Source organism: Bombina bombina, chromosome 7, assembly GCF_027579735.1.
Source record: "Bombina bombina isolate aBomBom1 chromosome 7, aBomBom1.pri, whole genome shotgun sequence".
NCBI classification, from domain to species: domain Eukaryota; kingdom Metazoa; phylum Chordata; class Amphibia; order Anura; family Bombinatoridae; genus Bombina; species Bombina bombina.
In genome coordinates this window covers 512433257-512456302 of record NC_069505.1, presented here as the reverse complement: position 1 = coordinate 512456302, position 23046 = coordinate 512433257, and the positions used below count along the sequence as shown (strand labels likewise).

At 43.7% G+C, this 23046-nt stretch overlaps 1 protein-coding gene across 2 annotated transcripts in view; it reads right to left on the bottom strand.

Moving 5' to 3' along the window:
• The window catches only part of LOC128666922 (gastrula zinc finger protein XlCGF57.1), a 94511-nt gene that overhangs the window by 53657 nt on the left and 17808 nt on the right, over positions 1 to 23046 (bottom strand). For both annotated transcript variants that reach the window (XM_053721742.1, XM_053721741.1), the window contains exons 3-5: positions 18337 to 18444; positions 17820 to 17924; positions 9726 to 9818 (exon numbers count right to left, since the gene is read on the bottom strand). In XM_053721742.1, coding sequence (XP_053577717.1) covers positions 9726 to 9818; positions 17820 to 17924; positions 18337 to 18444 — 306 coding nt within the window. The remainder of the gene's footprint in view (positions 1 to 9725; positions 9819 to 17819; positions 17925 to 18336; positions 18445 to 23046) is intronic.

Below are 23046 nucleotides of genomic sequence, written 5' to 3'. Positions count from 1 at the left end.
CAGACACAACATGCATGCACACTCACCTGCAACCTGCATGCCTCAGACACAACATGCGCGCACACTCACCTGCAACCTGCGTGCCTCAGACACAACATGCGCGCACACTCACCTGCAACCTGCATGCCTCAGACACAACATGCGCGCACACTCACCTGCAACCTGCGTGCCTGAGACACAACATGAACGCACACTCATCTGCAACCTGCATGCCTCAGACACAACATGCGCGCACACTCACCTGCAACCTGCGTGCCTGAGACACAACATGCATGCACACTCACATGTAACCTGCATGCCTCAGACACAACATACACGCACACTCACCTGTAACCTGCATGCCTCAGACACAACATACACGCACACTCACCTGCAACCTGCATGCCTCAGACACAACATGCACGCACACTCACATGTAACCTGCATGCCTCAGACACAACATACACGCACACTCACCTGTAACCTGCATGCCTCAGACACAACATACACGCACACTCACCTGCAACCTGCATGCCTCAGACACAACATGCACGCACACTCACATGTAACCTGCATGCCTCAGACACAACATGCACGCACACTCACCTGTAACCTGCATGCCTCAGACACAACATGCACGCACACTCACCTGCAACCTGCGTGTCTGAGACACAACATGCGCGCACACTCACCTGTAACCTGCGTGCCTGAGACACAACATGCATGCACACTCACCTGCAACCTGCATGCCTCAGACACAACATGCACGCACACTCACCTGTAACCTGCATGCCTCAGACACAATATGCGTGCACACTCACCTGTAACCTACATGCCTCAGACACAATATGCGTGCACACTCACCTGTAACCTGCATGCCTCAGACACAATATGCGTGCACACTCACCTGTAACCTACATGCCTCAGACACAATATGCGTGCACACTCACCTGTAACCTGCGTGCCTCAGACACAACATGCATGCACACTCACCTGTAACCAGCATGCCTCAGACACAATATGCGTGCACACTCACCTGTAACCTGCGTGCCTCAGACACAACATGCACACACACTCACATGTAACCTGCGTGCAGGGCCGCCATCAGGGGGTGACAGGGGTGACTCCTGTCAGGGGCCCAATAGGCCAGGGGGGCCCCATGAGAAAAGAACAACTTATTTTAAAAAAAAAATTTTTGGCAGCCACCAGAGGGTACTACAGCAGAGTGCTATTGAGCATGGGAAATGTTATTACAAGGAGTAAAGCATTAGCATTTGATAGGGCTGCAACTAACGATTATTTTCAGAATCGATTAATCGGCCGATTATTTTTTCGATTAATCGACTAATCGGATAAAAAGAGAATCAATAATAGTTTTCTATGTTTTAAATAAAATCCACATAATGAGTGTTACAAATATAAACTTCAGACTAAAACTTTACGTTTCATCAATTTTTAAGCAGCAGAGCACAGTTTTATAATTAAACAAAACCAAAAACTGTTTGAGAAGAGGTAGAACTAGAAAGAGTTAGACTATCACTGTTAATAACATTCTGTTATTCACTCTTTCAGAAACTTTGCATTGAAATGCAAACATCTCAACATGTCCACATGCTTCTGGCTAAGGCTGGTTCTCTGTTTGCAGCTATATTTCCTGCAGCAGAGAAAAGGCTGTTGAGGTGTATAAGTAGAGTTTTGCCAATTTCACCAAAGTGGGATATTTATCTTTGTTAGCTCTTCACCAATGCTAAGTGTTTTCTACCTTGGCAAGGGGCCTCTCAATACAGTAACCCTTGACTTCATTCTAACATAAAAATATCTTGAATATTTATATGCAATGGTAAATAACCAGCTATAAGGTTAGGGGCAATATCTAGTCCGCTCTAAAAATAACGGATATATACTTATAAAGGTTGAATCTGGTACATTTTATCACCATTGATTAAAAATATAAAAAAACAATAAAAAACAAAATCAAAAGCGCTAAGGACTGTATATCAATAACAGGACAAAGCCGTACACATTTATTTATACAGTACATATAATTAGCCATAGGAAGCATTACGCTAATAATTGCAAACAGATAATAGTGCACATCAATTTAAATAACTCCCATCAATCTAGGGGCAAGGTGTAAACAACAAGCTTGGCACTATATCATGAAAAGCATAGGTCCAAATCACCAGATTTAATATAAACAATCCAAATGATGACTATAATATCTGGGGTGCACATAAGCCAGGGGTAGCTGTAAACTTATACTGTCCTGAAAAAGTGAAAAGTAGACGTCCTTTAGGCTAAGGACATAACCATAAAACACAATACCATATGCAGGAGTTCGTTGGAGTGAAGCAGCTGGTGTTGTGCACAGACCAACTAATTGCAAACCAACTAACCGATTAATCTATTATGAGATTCGTTGACAACTATTTTCATAATCGATTATTATCGATTATGTCGATTAGTTGTTGCAGCTCTAGCATTTGAGAGGATTTCTGAGTGTGCACTAAACCACTATGCACAGTGTGAGACAGACTTTCCAGATGCAAGGAGGCTTTTTATCTAAGATTTTTACATCTGCATAAAATGTTATAATCTCAGACTAAGATTGCCCAGTGTTTGAAATGAGACAGGTTAACTTAACACTGTTCAGTTTACACTACAGCTGACTTAATTTGTAAATACATACCAACAAGCCTAAATCCTGCATTTAACCAGATCTAATGGTACGAGTACCACAGCTTATGGTTTCTACCAAGACCATATAGAGTACAGCATTTTCAAAATCCATAAGTACAGCTGACAGATGGGAACATTTGTACACTATATTTGAAGTGGTGCTCTTGGTTGGGGAAAATGGGGGGGGGGAGCATAAGTCAACCTTTCAAAAGTACTTTTCTTTATCTACCCAGATCATTAATGTACAACTTTGAATTCACAGAATTATTTTTGTTTGCACATTTACAAATATGATTCTTTAAAAAGTGATCTCATTTCTGCAATTTTTTTTATCATGCATGTCACACACTGTTGATTTAGGGGATGCAAGGTACATAAATGTTTCCTCCTGTGAGTGTTTCTGTGGGTGTCTGTGTTTATGTCTTTGTGCTTTGGTTTGTGTCTCTATGAGTGTGTATGCATTTTTTTTTCTGTGGGTCTCTCTGTGAGGGTGGGTGTGGGTGTCTTTGTGCATTTTCTGTGGATGTCTGTGAGGGTGTGTGTATATGTCTTTGAGCTTTTTCTATGGGTGTCTCTGTGAGGGTGTGTGTATGTTTTTCTTTGTGTATTTTCTCTGGATGCCTCTGTGAGGGTGGGTGTGTATGTCTGTGTGTTTTCTGTGGATGTCTATGTGAGGGTGTGTGTGTATGTATATATGTCTTTGTTTTCTGTGGATGTCTCTGTGAGGGTGTGTGCGTATGTCTTTGTGATTTTTCTATGGGTGTCTCTGTGAGGGTGGGTGTGTAGGTCTTTGTGTGTTTTCTGTGGATATCTCTGTGAGGGTGGGTGTGTGTATGTATATATGTCTGTGTTTACTGTGGATGTCTCTGTAAGAGTGTGTGTATGTCTTTGTGTGTTTTCTGAGGCTGTCTCTGTCAGTGTTTCCTTGGGTGTATTTGCAAGTTTGTGTTTGTGTGTATGTGTCCATTGTCTGTTACTTTTTAGAACATTTTGACCTTACTACTGATTATTCACATCTTTCTACAGACTTTGAGACTAATGAGACCTTTCCGGAAGTCACCAATCCACCATTTAACCTTTCAATTATTGTTTAGGCACACTCCCCTGTAACCTCTGTGCCTCAGACACAACATGCACGCACACTCCCCTGTAACCTGCGTGCCTCAGACACAAAATGTACGCACACTCCCCTGTAACCTGCGTGCCTCAGACACAACATGCACGCACACTCCTCTGTAACCTGCGTGCCTCAGACACAACATGCACGCACACTCCCCTGTAACCTGCGTGCCTCAGACACAACATGCTTGCACACTCCCCTGTAACCTGCGTGCCTCAGACACAACATGCTTGCACACTTACCTGTAACTTGCATGCCTCAGACACAATTCCTAAACACACTCACCTGCAACCTGTGTGCCTCAGACACAAAATGTACGCACACTCCCCTGTAACCTGCGTGCCTCAGACACAACATGCACGCACATTCCCCTGTAACCTGCGTGCCTCAGACACAACATGCACGCACACTCCCCTGTAACCTGCGTGCCTCAGACACAACATGCTTGCACACTCCCCTGTAACCTGCGTGCCTCAGACACAACATGCTTGCACACTTACCTGTAACCTGCGTACCTCAGACACAAAATGCACGCACACTCACCTGTAACCTGCGTGCCTCAGACACAATTCATAAACACACTCACCTGCAACCTGTGTGCCTCAGACACAATTCCTAAACACACTCACCTGCAACCTGCGTGCCTCAGACACAACATACACGCACACTCACCTGTAACCCGCATGCCTCAGACACAACATGCACACACACTTACCTGTAACCTGCGTGCCTAAAATACAATATACGTGCATACTCACTTGTAACCTACAAGCCTCAGACACTACATGCATGCACACTCACCTGTAACCTGCTTGCCTCAGACACAACATGCATGCACACTCACCTGCAACCTGCATGCCTCAGACACAACATGCGCGCACACTCACCTGCAACCTGCGTGCCTCAGACACAACATGAACGCACAATCATCTGCAACCTGCATGCCTCAGACACAACATGCGCGCACACTCACCTGCAACCTGCGTGCCTGAGACACAACATGCATGCACACTCCCCTGCAACCTGCGTGCCTCAGACACAACATACACGCACACTCACCTGTAACCTGCATGCCTCAGACACAACATGCACACACACTTACCTGTAACCTGCGTGCCTCAAATACAATATACGTGCATACTCACTTGTAACCTACAAGCCTCAGACACTACATGCATGCACACTCACCTGTAACCTGCTTGCCTCAGACACAACATGCGCGCACACTCACCTGCAACCTGCATGCCTCAGACACAACATGAACGCACACTCACCTGCAACCTGCATGCCTCAGACACAACATGCACGCACACTCACATGTAACCTGTGTGCCTCAGACACAACATGCATGCACACTCACCTGCAACCTGCATGCCTCAGACACAACATGCGCGCACACTCACCTGCAACCTGCGTGCCTCAGACACAACATGAACGCACACTCATCTGCAACCTGCATGCCTCAGACACAACATGCGCGCACACTCACCTGCAACCTGCGTGCCTGAGACACAACATGCATGCACACTCACCTGCAACCTGCATGCCTCAGACACAACATGCACGCACACTCACCTGTAACCTACATGCCTCAGACACAATATGCGTGCACACTCACCTGTAACCTGCGTGCCTCAGACACAACATGCTTGCACACTTACCTGTAACCTGCGTACCTCAGACACAACATGCACGCACACTCCCCTGTAACCTGCGTACCTCAGACACAAAATGCACGCACACTCACCTGTAACCTGCGTGCATCAGACACAATTCATAAACACACTCACCTGCAACCTGTGTGCCTCAGACACAATTCCTAAACACACTCACCTGCAACCTGCGTGCCTCAGACACAACATACACGCACACTCACCTGTAACCCGCATGCCTCAGACACAACATGCACACACACTTACCTGTAACCTGCGTGCCTAAAATACAATATACGTGCATACTCACTTGTAACCTACAAGCCTCAGACACTACATCCATGCACACTCACCTGTAACCTGCTTGCCTCAGACACAACATGCATGCACACTCACCTGCAACCTGCATGCCTCAGACACAACATGCGCGCACACTCACCTGCAACCTGCGTGCCTCAGACACAACATGAACGCACAATCATCTGCAACCTGCATGCCTCAGACACAACATGCGCGCACACTCACCTGCAACCTGCGTGCCTGAGACACAACATGCATGCACACTCCCCTGCAACCTGCGTGCCTCAGACACAACATACACGCACACTCACCTGTAACCTGCATGCCTCAGACACAACATGCACACACACTTACCTGTAACCTGCGTGCCTCAAATACAATATACGTGCATACTCACTTGTAACCTACAAGCCTCAGACACTACATGCATGCACACTCACCTGTAACCTGCTTGCCTCAGACACAACATGCGCGCACACTCACCTGCAACCTGCATGCCTCAGACACAACATGAACGCACACTCACCTGCAACCTGCATGCCTCAGACACAACATGCACGCACACTCACATGTAACCTGTGTGCCTCAGACACAACATGCATGCACACTCACCTGCAACCTGCATGCCTCAGACACAACATGCGCGCACACTCACCTGCAACCTGCGTGCCTCAGACACAACATGAACGCACACTCATCTGCAACCTGCATGCCTCAGACACAACATGCGCGCACACTCACCTGCAACCTGCGTGCCTGAGACACAACATGCATGCACACTCACCTGCAACCTGCATGCCTCAGACACAACATGCACGCACACTCACCTGTAACCTACATGCCTCAGACACAATATGCGTGCACACTCACCTGTAACCTGCGTGCCTCAGACACAACATGCACACACACTCACATGTAACCTGCGTGCAGGGCCTCCATCAGGGGGTGACAGGGGTGACTCCTGTCAGGGGCCCAATGGGCCAGGGGGGCCCCATGAGACAAGAACAACTTATTTAAAAAAAAAAAATTTTGGCAGCCACCAGAGGGTACTACAGCAGAGTGCTATTGAGCATGGGAAATGTTATTACAAGGAGTAAAGCATTAGCATTTGAGAGGATTTCTGAGTGTGCACTAAACCACTATGCACAGTGTGAGACAGACTTTCCAGATGCAAGGAGGCTTTTTATCTAAGATTTTTACAACTGCATAAAATGTTATAATCTCAGACTAAGATTGCCCAGTGTTTGAAATGAGACAGGTTAACTTAACACTGTTCAGTTTACACTACAGCTGACTTAATTTTGAAATACATACCAACAAGCCTAAATCCTGCCTTTAACCAGATCTAATGGTACGAGTACAACAGCTTATGGTTCCACCAAGACAATATAGAGTACAGCATTTTCAAAATCCATAATTTCAGCTGACAGATGGGAACATTTGTACACTATATTTGAAGTGGTGCTCTTGGTTGGGGAAAATGGGGGGGGGGGGGGGAAGCAAATGTCAACCTTTCAAAAGTACTTTTCTTTATCTACCCAGATCATTAATGTACAACTTTGAATTCACAGAATTATTTTTGTTTGCACATTTACAAATATGATTCTGTAAAAAGTGATCTCATTTCTGCAATTTTTTTTTATCATGCATGTCACACACTGTTGATTTAGGGGATGCAAGGTGCATACATGTTTCCTCCTGTGAGTGTTTCTGTGGGTGTCTGTGTTTATGTCTTTGTGCTTTGGTTTGTGTCTCTAGGAGTGTGAATGCATTTTTTTTTCTGTGGGTTTCTCTGTGAGGGTGGGTGTGTGTGACTTTGTGCATTTTCTGTGGATGTCTGTGAGGGTGTGTGTATATGTCTTTGAGCTTTTTCTATGGGTGTCTCTGTGAGGGTGTGTGTGTATGTCTGTGTGTTTTCTGTGGATGTCTCTGTGAGGGGGTGTGTGTGTGTATGTATGTATGTCTGTGTTTTCTGTGGATGTCTCTGTGAGGGTGTGTGCGTATGTCTTTGTGCTTTTTCTATGGGTGTCTCTGTGAGGGTGGGTGTGTATGTCTTTGTGTGTTTTCTGTGGATATCTATGTGAGGGTGGGTGTGCGTATGTATATATGTCTGTGTTTTCTGTGGATGTCTCTGTAAGAGTGTGTGTATGTCTGTGTGTTTTCTGTGGATGTCTCTGTGTGTGTGTGTATGTCTTTGTGTGTTTTCTGAGGCTGTCTCTGTCAGTGTTTCCTTGGGTGTATTTGCAAGTTTGTGTTTGTGTGTATGTGTCCACTGTCTGTTACTTTTTAGAACATTTTGACCTTACTACTGATTATTCACATCTTTCTACAGACTTTGAGACTAATGAGACCTTTCCGGAAGTCACCAATCCGCCATTTAACCTTTCAATTATTGTTTAGGCAGTTCAGGGTCCTTCCTTTCAGCCACTGCATGCTGTTGTCATCATTTAGTTGGCATCTTCCTTGACAAAAAGATAATCAGAACTCCAGATTTTGTTTTGTAAATCTCCTTTTCTTACAAAACTGTAGTCTACCTCATTACTTGTCAGGTCAATTTAAACAAGTGCTGAGTGTCTGTGTCTGAGTGTGTTTCTTTGCATGTGAATCCTTATGTGTGAGTGTGTTTCAGTGTATGAGTGTGTCTGTGTGTCTCTGTGTTTGTGTGTTACTACTTTACAACATTTGCAAGTTTTACTACACTTAAGAATAAAGTGCATATACATTTTAGTCACTTGGTCAAAAATTGCACATGTCAAAGGGGGGTCCTGATCAATGGTTAAGTCAGGGGCCCCAAAATTTCTAGTGGCGGCCCTGCCTGCGTGCCTCAGACACAACATGCACTCACACTCACCTGTAACCTGCGTGCCTCAGACACAACATGCATGCACACTCACCTGTAACCTGCGTGCCTCAGACACAACATGCACGCACACTCACATGTAACCTGCATGCCTGAGACACAACATGCGTGCACACTCACATGTAACCTGCGTGCCTCAGGCACAACATGCACGCACACTCACATGTAACCTGCGTGCCTCAGGCACAACATGCACGCACACTCACCTGTAACCTAAATGCCTCAGACACAACATGCGCGCACACTCACATGTAACCTGCGTGCCTCAGGCACAACATGCACGCACACTCACATGTAACCTGCGTGCCTCAGACACAACATGCACGCACACTCACCTGTAACCTAAATGCCTCAGACACAACATGCGTGCACACTTACTTGTAACCTGCGTGCCTCAGACACAACATGTACGCACACTCACCTGTAACCTGCGTGCCTCAGACACATAACATGTGCACTCACCTGTAACTTGCATCCCTGACATCACACGTGCAGTCACCTGTAACTTGCATCCCTCAGACACATCACACGTGCACTCACCTGTAACTTGCATCCCTGACATCACACGTGCACTCACCTGTAAATTGCATCCCTCAAACACATAACACGTGCACTCACCTGTAACCTGCATCCCTGACATCACACGTGCACTCACCTGTAACCTGCATCCCTGACATCAAACGTGCACTCACCTGTAACCTGCATCCCTGACATCACACGTGCACTCACCTGTAACCTGCATCCCTCAGATACATAACACGTGCACACACCTGTAAATTGCATCCCTCAGACACATCACACGTGCACTCACCTGTAACCTGCATCCCTCAGATACATAACACGTGCACTCACCTGTAACTTGCATCCCTCAGACACATCACACGTGCACTCACCTGTAACCTGCATCCCTCAGATACATAACACGTGCACTCACCTGTAACTTGCATCCCTCAGACACATCACACGTGCAATCACCTGTAACCTGCATCCCTGACATCACACGTACACTCACCTGTAAATTGCATCCCTCAGACACATCACACGTGCACTCACCTGTAAATTGCATCCCTCAGACACATCACACGTGCACGCACCTATAACTTGCATCCCTCACACATAACACGTGCACTCTCACCTGGGCTAATACTGTATCTGGTTTCCTCATTTGGAGCTCCAGGGTGATGTCCCAGATCTTCTGTTACGTCAACTTTCACTATATCAGCGTTATCTGTACAAATAAAGCAAATTCAGTTTTTATAACGTTACCAGCATATTTCTCAGATAGACATAAACCATAAACACAAACCTTGATTCCTTTTACTCTAGTTTCCTAATTACCCAACATCTTTTTAGCTGAAAGGGAAATTTAGACACAATATGCCTGTAACCTGTGTGCCTCAGAAACAACATGCCTGTAACCTGTGTGCCTCAGAAACAACATGCCTGTAACTTGTGTGCCTCAGACACAACATGCCTGTAACCTGTGTGCCTCAGACACAACATGCCTGTAACCTGTGTGCCTCAGACACAACATGACAACATGCCTGTAACCTGTGTGCCTCAGACACAACATGCCTGTAACCTGTGTGCCTCAGAAACAACATGCCTGTAACTTGTGTGCCTCAGACACAACATGCCTGTAACCTGTGTGCCTCAGACACAACATGCCTGTAACCTGTGTGCCTCAGAAACAACATGCCTGTAACACCTGTGTGCCTCAGACACAACATGCCTGTAACCTGTGTGCCTCAGACACAACATGCCTGTAACCTGTGTGCCTCAGAAACAACATGCATGTAACCTGTGTGCCTCAGACACAACATGCCTGTAACCTGTGTGCCTCAGACACAACATGCCTGTAACCTGTGTGCCTCAGACACAACATGCCTGTAACCTGTGTGCCTCAGACACAACATGCCTGTAACCTGTGTGCCTCAGACACAACATGCCTGTAACCTGTGTGCCTCAGACACAACATGCCTGTAACCTGTGTGCCTCAGACACAACATGCCTGTAACCTGTGTGCCTCAGACACAACATGCCTGTAACCTGTGTGCCTCAGAAACAACATGACAACATGCCTGTAACCTGTGTGCCTCAGAAACAACATGACAACATGCCTGTAACTTGTGTGCCTCAGACACAACATGCCTGTATCCTGGGTGCCTCAGACACAACATGCCTGTAACCTGTGTGCCTCTACACAACATGCCTGTATCGTGTGTGCCTCAGACACAACATGCCTGTATCCTGGGTGCCTCAGACACAACATGCCTGTATCCTGTGTGCCTCAGACACAACATGCCTGTATCCTGTGTGCCTCAGACACAACATGCCTGTAACCTGTGTGCCTCAGACACAACATGCCTGTAACCTGTGTGCCTCAGAAACAACATGCCTGTAACCTGTGTGCCTCAGAAACAACATGCCTGTAACCTGTGTGCCTCAGAAACAACATGACAACATGCCTGTAACTTGTGTGCCTCAGACACAACATGCCTGTATCCTGGGTGCCTCAGACACAACATGCCTGTAACCTGTGTGCCTCTACACAACATGCCTGTATCCTGTGTGCCTCAGACACAACATGCCTGTATCCTGGGTGCCTCAGACACAACATGCCTGTATCCTGGGTGCCTCAGACACAACATGCCTGTATCCTGTGTGCCTCAGACACAACATGCCTGTAACCTGTGTGCCTCAGACACAACATGCCTGTAACCTGTGTGCCTCAGACACAACATGCCTGTAACCTGTGTGCCTCAGACACAACATGCCTGTAACCTGTGTGCCTCAGACACAACATGCCTGTAACCTGTGTGCCTCAGACACAACATGGCTGTAACCTGTGTGCCTCAGACACAACATGCCTGTAACCTGTGTGCCTCAGACACAACATGCCTGTAACCTGTGTGCCTTAGACACAACATGCCTGTAACCTGTGTGCCTTAGACACATGTCTGTAACCTGTGTGCCTCAGAAACAACATGACAACATGCCTGTAACTTGTGTGCCTCAGACACAACATGCCTGTATCCTGGGTGCCTCAGACACAACATGCCTGTAACCTGTGTGCCTCTACACAACATGCCTGTATCGTGTGTGCCTCAGACACAACATGCCTGTATCCTGTGTGCCTCAGACACAACATGCCTGTATCCTGGGTGCCTCAGACACAACATGCCTGTATCCTGGGTGCCTCAGACACAACATGCCTGTAACCTGTGTGCCTCAGACACAACATGCCTGTAACCTGTGTGCCTCAGACACAACATGCCTGTAACCTGTGTGCCTCAGAAACAACATGCCTGTAACCTGTGTGCCTCAGAAACAACATGACAACATGCCTGTAACTTGTGTGCCTCAGACACAACATGCCTGTATCCTGGGTGCCTCAGACACAACATGCCTGTAACCTGTGTGCCTCTACACAACATGCCTGTATCCTGTGTGCCTCAGACACAACATGCCTGTATCCTGTGTGCCTCAGACACAACATGCCTGTATCCTGGGTGCCTCAGACACAACATGCCTGTATCCTGTGTGCCTCAGACACAACATGCCTGTAACCTGTGTGCCTCAGACACAACATGCCTGTAACCTGTGTGCCTCAGACACAACATGCCTGTAACCTGTGTGCCTCAGACACAACATGCCTGTAACCTGTGTGCCTCAGACACAACATGCCTGTAACCTGTGTGCCTCAGACACAACATGCCTGTAACCTGTGTGCCTCAGACACAACATGCCTGTAACCTGTGTGCCTTAGACACAACATGCCTGTAACCTGTGTGCCTTAGACACATGTCTGTAACCTGTGTGCCTTAGAGACAACGTGCCTGTAACCTGTGTGCCTGAGACACAACATGCCTGTAACCTGTGTGCCTTAGACACAACATGCCTGTAACCTGTGTGCCTTAGACACAACATGCCTGTAACCTGTGTGCCTTAGAGACAACGTGTCTGTAACCTGTGTGCCTCAGACACAACATGCCTGAAACCTGTGTGCCTTAGACACAACGTGCCTGTAACCTGTGTGCCTTAGACACAACGTGCCTGTAACCTGTGTGCCTCAGACACAACAAAAAAAGCACAGTTTATGTGCGAAACATGTTAGGGAGTTTTTGTTGGAGGATTTGGGATCCTCATTTTTAAAGTAAAGTGGTTATTCTATCCTCAGTAATTTAATTTAAGACCATTTCCTATAGAATATTGGGTAGAAATTTGCAGCCCTATACCGTAACACAGCGTTGGGTAGAAATTTACTGCTCTATGCCGCAATCACACTAGAGATTATCAGCCTTGAGACAACATTGTGTATATTTAGAAGCAAGGTCATTTTCATTTGGCCATAATACTATTATGTGTGTAGTGATAACCATACTATCTATATAACTGCCGGTATAAGACAATATAATCTTGGAAGAGACTATTTAATATAGAAGTCTTGTGTATTACTACAGCGAACTACTAAGCTGCCAATCACATATAGCAAATAAATATATACATCTGCCGGTTCGTCCATACTGCATCAATATTTATACAGGTGACCCTCGGTTTACAACGGTTCAATTTGCACCGTTTTAGAATAACAACCTTTTTTTCAGTCATGTGACTGCTATTGAAAAGCATTGAGAAGCAGTGCATTGATTAAAATAGCCAGTAGGTGGCGCTGTCCGCTTGTGTTGCAGCAAAGATATGCAAGCTGAAATTAATCAGTTTAACCAGACCTGAGCTATCGAGCAGCTTGCAAAGGAACAAGATCTTCCCGTCTATTAATCAGTTCAGATTGGAATGCATAGAAAGAACTGTTTGCAGAAAAATGCAAGTAAAGTCTGTGTTGTGTGATTATTTTATTAGGTTTATATTGCTGTTTAGCAAATGTTTTTGTTCATTTAACTTAGTTTAATTATATATTCTGTATTGTGTGATTATTTTATTAGGTTTATAATGCTGTTTAGCATTTAAAGTCTTCATTTCAAAGCTTTAAAAATAATGTATTAGGTGTTACTTATGACAATTTTGAGAGGGGCCTGGAACCTAACTCCCTCACTTCCCATTGACTTACATTATAAACTGGGTTTCAATTTAGAACGGTTTCGATTTACAACCATTCCTTCTGGAACCTAACCCCGACGTAAACTGAGGGCTACCTGTACAATGCTAAGATTCCAGCGCTGTTACTACAAAATCCTAATACTGCAATATTGTAATTAAACTTGTTGATGAACCTTATATTATTACCTACTAAGAGAGTAAATAATTTGCTGAGCTGATTACACAGTACTACCATCTATGCCATATTCAGTTTTTTTGCGTTGTTTTCATAAGACTCAGTCAATGTTATATGATATAACATATATAGCGAGTAGCAGCCTGTCAAGCTGATCATACAGCATTACATAAATACTAAGATTTTCGTGTTGTTACATACGATCAAGCCAAGGGCATAAAATCTTTGAACAAGGTGATAAACGTAACAATATTATATATACTGAGAATAGTAACAGTTTATCCAAAATAGGAAACTGTGCTGTTATTAAACGGTACCTGCAGATTATTTGCTACGTAGCAACAATTACCTATTAAGGGAGAATCCCACAATTCAATCCCAACAGTACCAGTTTAAATTATAATTAACTAACCCTGCAGATATCCTGTTTCTAAACAAGATTATTTTAACAGCTTGACTTGTAAACACAATCATCATATGTGAACCGTGCTTATGACAGTTTAACACTGATGCTCTGTCCAAGTGTTATTTGACAGCCACAGTAATAACATTGACACTTTGTCTCTTGATTATATCTGATATTACATATATAAATTATTCTTTAGCGTAAATTGCTATCATTTCTTTGATTAGTGTGCTATTATTATTTTTTGCACATTATAGATATCTACCTACGCAGGAAATGGGTGACTTAATCGGACTATATATAGGATAGACTCACACCACTTTTTGTTTTTAATGGTTTTTGTCCCATTTTAACCTATACTTAATAAAGTTTGACATTTTAACCGCTGTTTTCCCCTTCAGGGAAATATTTTAGTGTTTTTTCCACCTTATACATTATCATACACATATTTCATACTTGGTCTCTACCTTTGGCTAGCATAGAGGCGATGAGTGCTTTTTAGTTACACAGTTTTCTGTAGGTTTAGACCTTCTTCTGCATCGTTTCTTCATGTGTACAGCACATAGCAATATAAGATATATCAAGTAGTGCCATTCTCCTTTTCCCCTTTTTCTTTCCCGTTCCCCTTTCAATAAAACAACATGCCTGTCACCTGTTTGCCTCAAACAAAACCCCCAAGGCAGAACATGCTGCGATCTGTGATGTCATTTTAGGGAGATGGGGGAAACCAGATGTGGACTCCTTGCCCAATGTGCTTAGAGGGATACAGCTGCAACTCACTGAGGACGCACAAAGGAGGCTGAGGTGATCATCTGGTGTTGTCATTTCCCTTGTTTAGAGGAGAATTGCCCGGTATTTCAAGGCTGGACTGACCTTGTTACGTGGGATCAGACTGATGCACTTCAGGAAAGTTCTCCTCAGTGAAGACCCCAATTGGGCTAAAATAAGCTAATTCCAGGTGGTAAACAGGCCATAAAAACAAGCCACTGAGCTGTTGTTTGTTCCTGACAGACTGCTGCTGTGTGTATATGCACATTTAGTAACCCGAGTGCTTCTGACACAACATGCATGCACACTCACTTAACCTACGTGCATCAGACAACGTGTGCACACTAACTTATAACCCACGTACAAACATATCTATGAGCATACATTTGTAACCTACGTGCATCAGACACAACATGCACGCACACTCACCTGTAACCTGCGTGCCTCAGACACAACATGCACGCACACTCACCTGTAACCTGCGTGCCTCAGACACATCATGTGCACACTAATTTATAACCCACGTACAAACAAATCTATGAGCATACATTTGTAACCTGCGTGCTTTAGACACAACATGCACGCACACTCACCTGTAACCTGCGTGCCTCAGACACAACATGCACGCACACTCACATGTAACCTGCGTGCCTCAGACACAACATGCACGCACACTCACCTGTAACCTATGTGCCTCAGACACAACATGCATGCACACTCACATGTAACCTGCGTGCCTCAGACACAACATGCACGCACACTCACCTGTAACCAGCATGCCTCAGACACAATATGCGTACACACTCACATGTAACCAGCATGCCTCAGACACAATATGCGTACACACTCACATGTAACCAGCATGCCTCAGACACAATATGCGTACACACTCACATGTAACCAGGATGCCTCAGACACAACATGCATGCACACTCACCTGTAACCTGCATGCCTCAGACACAACATGCACGCACACTCACCTGTAACCTGCGTGCCTCAGACACAACATGTGCACACTAATTTATAACCCACATACAAACATATCTATGAGCATACATTTGTAACCTGCGTGCTTTAGACACAACATGCACGCACACTCACCTGTAACCTGCGTGCCTCAGACACAACATGCACGCACACTCACATGTAACCTGCGTGCCTCAGACACAACATGCACGCACACTCACCTGTAACCTATGTGCCTCAGACACAACATGCATGCACACTGACCTGTAACCTATGTGCCTCAGACACAACATGCATGCACACTCACCTGTAACCTGCGTGCCTCAGACACAACATGCACGCACACTCACATGTAACCTGCGTGCCTCAGACACAACATGCACGCACACTCACCTGTAACCAGCATGCCTCAGACACAATATGCGTACACACTCACATGTAACCAGCATGCCTCAGACACAATATGCGTACACACTCACATGTAACCAGCATGCCTCAGACACAACATGCATGCACACTCACCTGTAACCTGCGTGCCTCAGACACAACATGCATGCACACTCACATGTAACCTGCGTGCCTCAGACACAACATGCATGCACACTCACCTGTAACCTGCATGCCTCAGACACAACATGCATGCACACTCACCTGTAACCAACATGCCTCAGACACAACATGCATGCACACTCACCTGTAACCAACATGCCTCAGACACAACATGCACGCACACTCACCTGTAACCTGCGTGCCTCAGACACAACATGCACGCACACTCAAATGTAACCTGCGTGCCTCAGACACAACATGCACGCACACTCACCTGTAACCTGCGTGCCTCAGACACAACATGCTTGCACACTCCCCTGTAACCTGCGTGCCTCAGACACAACATGCTTGCACACTCCCCTGTAACCTGCGTGCCTCAGACACAACATGCATGCACACTCACATGTAACCTGCATGCCTCAGACACAACATGCATGCACACTCCCCTGTAACCTGCGTGCCTCAGACACAACATGCATGCACACTCACATGTAACCTGCGTGCCTCAGACACAACATGCTTGCACACTCCCCTGTAACCTGCGTGCCTCAGACACAACATGCATGCACACTCACATGTAACCTGCGTGCCTCAGACACAACATGCATGCACACTCACCTGTAACCAACATGCCTCAGACACAACATGCATGCACACTCACCTGCAACCAACATGCCTCAGACACAACATGCATGAACACTCACCTGTAACCTGCGTGCCTCAGACACAACATGCATGCACACTCACCTGTAACCTGCATGCCTCAGACACAACATGCATGCACACTCACCTGTAACCTGCGTGCCTCAGACACAACATGCATGCACACTCACATGTAACATACGTGCCTGAGACACAACATGCACGCACACTCACCTGTAACCTATGTGCCTCAGTCACAACATACATGCACACTCACCTGTAACCTGTGGCTCTCAGACACATTACACATGCACACTCACCTGTAACCTGTGGCTCTCAGACACATTACACATGCACACTCACCTGTAACCTGTGCCTCTTAGACACATTACACATGCACACTCACCTGTAACCTGTGGCTCTCAGACACATTACACATGCACACTCACCTGTAACCTGTGCCTCTCAGACACATTACACATGCACACTCACCTGTAACCTGTGGCTCTCAGACACATTACACATGCACACTCACCTGTAACCTGTGGCCCTCAGACACATTACATTACAATTTATATTAGACCTGATTATTGGTATTAAAATTCTTAGTGGGGTTTAATTGAAAAACCTTTTTCCCTAACCATTAACGTTTCATGCACACTCACCTGGGCTGATACTGTCACTGGTTTCCTCTTCTGTGGCTTCCAGCTGACGCCTCACACACAGATCTTCTGTTATTTCAACCTTCACTATATCAGCGTTATCTTTGTCTGTACAAATAAAGCAGATTTAGGGCTAGATTACAAGCGGAGTGCTAGTTAGCGTTTTAGTTGGAGCACAAAAAATGCTAGTAGTTAACTTTTTGTGCACGTCAGATAGCATGTGTATTACAAGATAAAAGTAACAATTTTCCAAAACCAGACACGAGTAAAAAGATAGACATGCAATATCTCGATAACTCAATCTCCCCGTAGACTTCAATGGAGCCTCAAGGTGAAAAAATCCTAACACCTATCGCTCGACTGTGCTTCGCTATATAGTCCAGTATAAAAATACAATATGAACTAAACAAAGGTAAAGCTCATTTTTTTATCTGCACTTATAAACCAGACAAACTATAAGGGAGAGCAGTACGTTACTGTGCGAACAGCCCTGGCAGACTCTCACATAATTACTACTCACCTGCAGGGAGGGACCAATGTATTTCAGTCTGATGATTATTCATGCCATCTGCCTCCTCCTCTTCCTTCACATTTAATAGCACAGCGCCCGGGTCTCTCTCTAGATGCCCTGTAATTACAGCAGGAAATTAGCTGATAGTAAAGGGTGTAACAAACTTACACCTAGATTACGAGTTGTGCGTTAGGGTTAAAAAGCAGCGTTAAGAGGTCCTAGCGCTGCTTTTTAACGCCCGCTGCAATTACGAGTCTTGCAGGTACAGGTGTACCGCTCACTTTTTCGGCCAGACTTGGAAATACCGCAAATCCACTTACGTAAATTGCGTATCCTATTTTTTCAATGGGACTTGCATAGCGCCAGTATTACGAGTCTGGCAAAAAGTGAGCGGTAGACCCTCTCCTTTCAAGACTGGTACCAAATTTTAAAGTCAGTAGTTAACAGTTTTACACTACAACGCCGTAGCATAAAACTCTTAACTAAAGTGATAAAAAGTACACTAACACCCATAAACTACCTATTAACCCCTAAACCGAGGCCCTCCTGCATCGCAAACACTAAAATAAAATTTTTAACCCCTAGTATGCCGAACTGGACATCGCTGCCACTATAATAAATATATTAAACCCTAAACCGCCGCACTCCCGCCTCGCAAACATTAGTTAAATTTTACTAACCAATAATCTGCCGTCCCTAACATCGCCAACACCTACCTACATTTCTTAACCCCTAATCTGCCGCCCCCAACGTCGCCGCCACTATACTAAAGTTATTAACCCCTAAATCTAAGTCTAACCCTAACCCCCCTAACTTAAATATAATTTAAATCTAAATAAAATTCCTATCATTTAATAATTTATTCCTATTTAAAACTAAATATTTACCTATAAAATACACCCTAAGCTAGCTGCAATATAACTAATAGTTACATTGTATCTAGCTTAGGGTTAATTTTTATTTTACAGGCAAATTTGTATTTATTTTAACTAGGTACAATAGTTATTAAACTATTTAATAACTATCTAGTTAAAATAAATACAAAAGTACCTGTAAAATAAAACCTAACCTAAGTTACAATAATACCTAACACTACACTATAATTAAATTAAATACAATTAAATACAATTAAATTAAATTATCTAAAGTACAAAAAAACAAAACACTAAATTACAGAAAATAATAAACAAATTACAAGATTTTTAAACTAATTACACCTAATCTAATCCCCCTAACAAAATAAAAAAGCCCTACCCTACACTAAATTACAAATAGCCCTTAAAAGGGCCTTTTGCGGGGCATTGCCCCAAAGTAATCAGCTCTTTTACCTGTAAAAAAAAAAGTACAAATCCCCCCCCAACATTAAAACCCACCACCAACACAACCAACCCTACCCTAAAACCCACCCAATACCCCCTTAAAAAAAACCTAACACTAACCCCTTGAAGATCACCTTACCGGGAGAAGTCTTCACCCAACCGGGCCGAAGTCCTCAACGAAGCCGGGAGAAGTCTTCATCCAAGCCGGGCGAAGTGGTCCTCCAGATGGGCAGAAGTCTTCAACCAGACGGCATCTTCTATCTTCATCCATCCGGCGCAGAGCGGGTCCATCTTAAAGACATCCGGCGCGCAGCATCCTCTTCCAACGAAGTCTTCTTACTAATTGACGGTTCCTTTAAGTGACGTCATCCAAGATGGCGTCCCTTCAATTCCAATTGGCTGATAGAATTCTATCAGCCAATCGGAATTAAGGTAGAAAAAAATCCTATTGGCTGATTCAATCAGCCATCAGGATTGAAGTTCAATCCTATTGGCTGATCCAATCAGCCAATAGGATTGAGCTGGCATTCTATTGGCTGTTCCAATCAGCCAATAGAATGCCAGCTGAATCCTATTGGCTCTCCCGGTAAGGTGATCGTCAAGGGGTTAGTGTTAGTTTTTTTTAAGGGGGTATTAGGTGGCTTTTAGAGTAGGGTTGGTTGTGTGGGTGGTGGGTTTTAATGTGTGGGGGGGGGATTTGTACTTTTTTTTACAGGTAAAAGAGCTGATTACTTTGGGGCAAAGCCCAGCAAAAGGCCCTTTTAAGGGCTATTTGTAATTTAGTGTAGGCTAGGGCTTTTTTTATTTTGGGGGGGCTTTTTTATTTTGTTAGGGGGATTAGATTAGGTGTAATTAGTTTAAAAATCTTGTAATTTGTTTATTATTTTCTGTAATTTAGTGTTTTTTTTGTACTTTAGATAATTTAATTGTATTTAATTTATTTAATTATAGTGTAGTGTTAGGTATTATTGTAACTTAGGTTAGGTTTTATTTTACAGGTACTTTTGTATTTATTTTAACTAGGTAGTTATTAAATAGTTAATAACTATTTAATAACTATTGTACCTAGTTAAAATAAATACAAACTTGCCTGTAAAATAAAAATAAACCTTAAGCTAGATACAATGTAACTATTAGTTATATTGTAGCTAGCTTAGGGTTTATTTTACAGGTATTTAGTTTTAAATAGGAATAATTTAGTTAATGATAGTTATTTTTATTTAAATTATATTTACGTTAGGGCATGTTAGGGTTAGACTTAGGTTTAGGGGTTAATATGTTTATTATAGTGGCGGCGATGTTGGGGGCGGCAGTTTAGGGGTTAATAAATATAATGTAGGTGGCGGCGATGTTGGGGGCAGCAGATTAGGGGTTAATACATATAATGTAGGTGGCGGCGGTGTCCGGAGCGGCAGATTAGGGGTTAATAATATAATGTAGGTGGCGGCAATGTCGGGCTTGGCAGATTAGGGGTTAATAAGTGTAAGATTAGGGGTGTTTAGACTTGGGGTTCATGTTAGGGTGTTAGATGTAGACATAAATTTTATTTCCCCATAGGAATCAATGGGGCTGCGTTAGGAGCTAAACGCTGCTTTTTTGCAGGTGTTAAAAGACTTTTGTTCAGCCGGCTCTCCCCGTTGATTCCTATGGGGAAATCGCGCACGAGCACGTTCAGCTAGCTCACCGCTGACTTAAGCAGCGCTGGTATTAGAGTGAGATGTGGAGCAAAATTTTGCTCTACGCTCACTTTTTTGCGGTTAACGCCGGGTTTGTAAAAACCCGTAATACCAGTGTTGTCTGTAAGTGAGCGGTGAGCATAAACTGCTCGTTAGCACCGCATAGCTTCTAACGCAAAACTCGTAATCTAGGCGTTAGTTATCAAATATGTACTTTAAGCCAACTCTCTTCTCTCCTTTTTTTCATCTTAAGGGTTAATAGAGACCAGCTTTGGGACCAAATAAACCAGGAGCTTTAAATATGTCATTTTGTATATATCCAACATCTTAATCCACCTTAAAGGGAAAATATACACCTATTTTCATACAACTGCATATAATAGACATTACTATAAAGAATAATATGCACAGATACTGATATAAAAATCCAGTATAAAACCTTTTAAAAACTTATTGCGCTGCGGAATCTGTTGGCGCTCTACAAATAACCAATGATAATAATAATATTTAGAGGCTCCCAGTTTAGCACTGTTGATGAGGTTAGGCTGGGAAAACAGGAAGAGCAGACCCCCCCTCCCCTGCATATGAAAAGACCAATTACACAAACAAGATTATTTAAACATGTGTATACATCTAAAACTTTGGGGCTTGATTAGGGATGTATATATGGATCATCTACAAAACATTTATGCAAAGAAAAATCTTATGTACAATGTCCCTTTAAAGGGACACTGAACCCAATTTTTTGTCTTTCGTGATTGAGATAGAGCATGCAATTTTAAGCAACTTTCTAATTTACTCCTCTTATCAATTTTTCTTCGTTCTCTTGCTATCTTTATTTGAAAAAGAAGGCAGCTATGCTTTTTTATTAGTTCAGACTCTGGACAGCACTTTTTTTTTTTTTTTTTTTTCATTGTCAACAGTTTATTTCCAGTAATGAGTACTTGTATATAATCAACCAAACATTAAAGCGATGTTAAACAGTCTGTTGTAATAGAAAAGGCACTTAGCTGTGTCTTATACTTAATATAAATAATTACAATACGTATTATTAATCTATTTAATTGGATTTTACCTTTTATGTCTTATTTTCCCTACATGTGTGCAGTGTCCTTTAATTCCTGTCACAGCCTTACAAGGAGGAGGGGGCCTCTACTGGAAGGTTTATCTTAGCCTGATGTCATAAAACTTCTAGGCTGGTTAGTATTAAAGGACAATTTCATTAAACTTGACATTTCAACAATTTATAAAATGTTTCATTGTTGCAAGTAAAAAATTATTGGACAGCACTTTTTTATTGGTGGATGAATTTATTCACCAACCAGCAAGAACAACCCAGGTTGTTCACCAAAAATGGGACGGCATCTAAACTTACATTCTTGCATTTTAAATAAATATATCAAGAGAATGAAGAAAATGTGATAATAGGAGTAAATTAGAAAGTTGCTTAAAATGTTATGCTCTATCTGAATCGCGAAAGAAATTTTTTAGGTCCAGTGTCCCTTTAAATAAGAAGAAGACCCCTTAAGGATCCTCCTGATTGGTAAATGTGTATTATTTATCAGTGGGTATAATGCCAGTAGCACTCTCTGATGAAAGGCTCTGCGTGTAACAGTCTATACCAATGTGCCGTGAGGTTTTACATGAGTGATATAATAAAGGTTACAGAGCAAACCTACAGGTAAAGATTTTTGCCCGTTTCCCTTATGTAATCTTTGTAAATT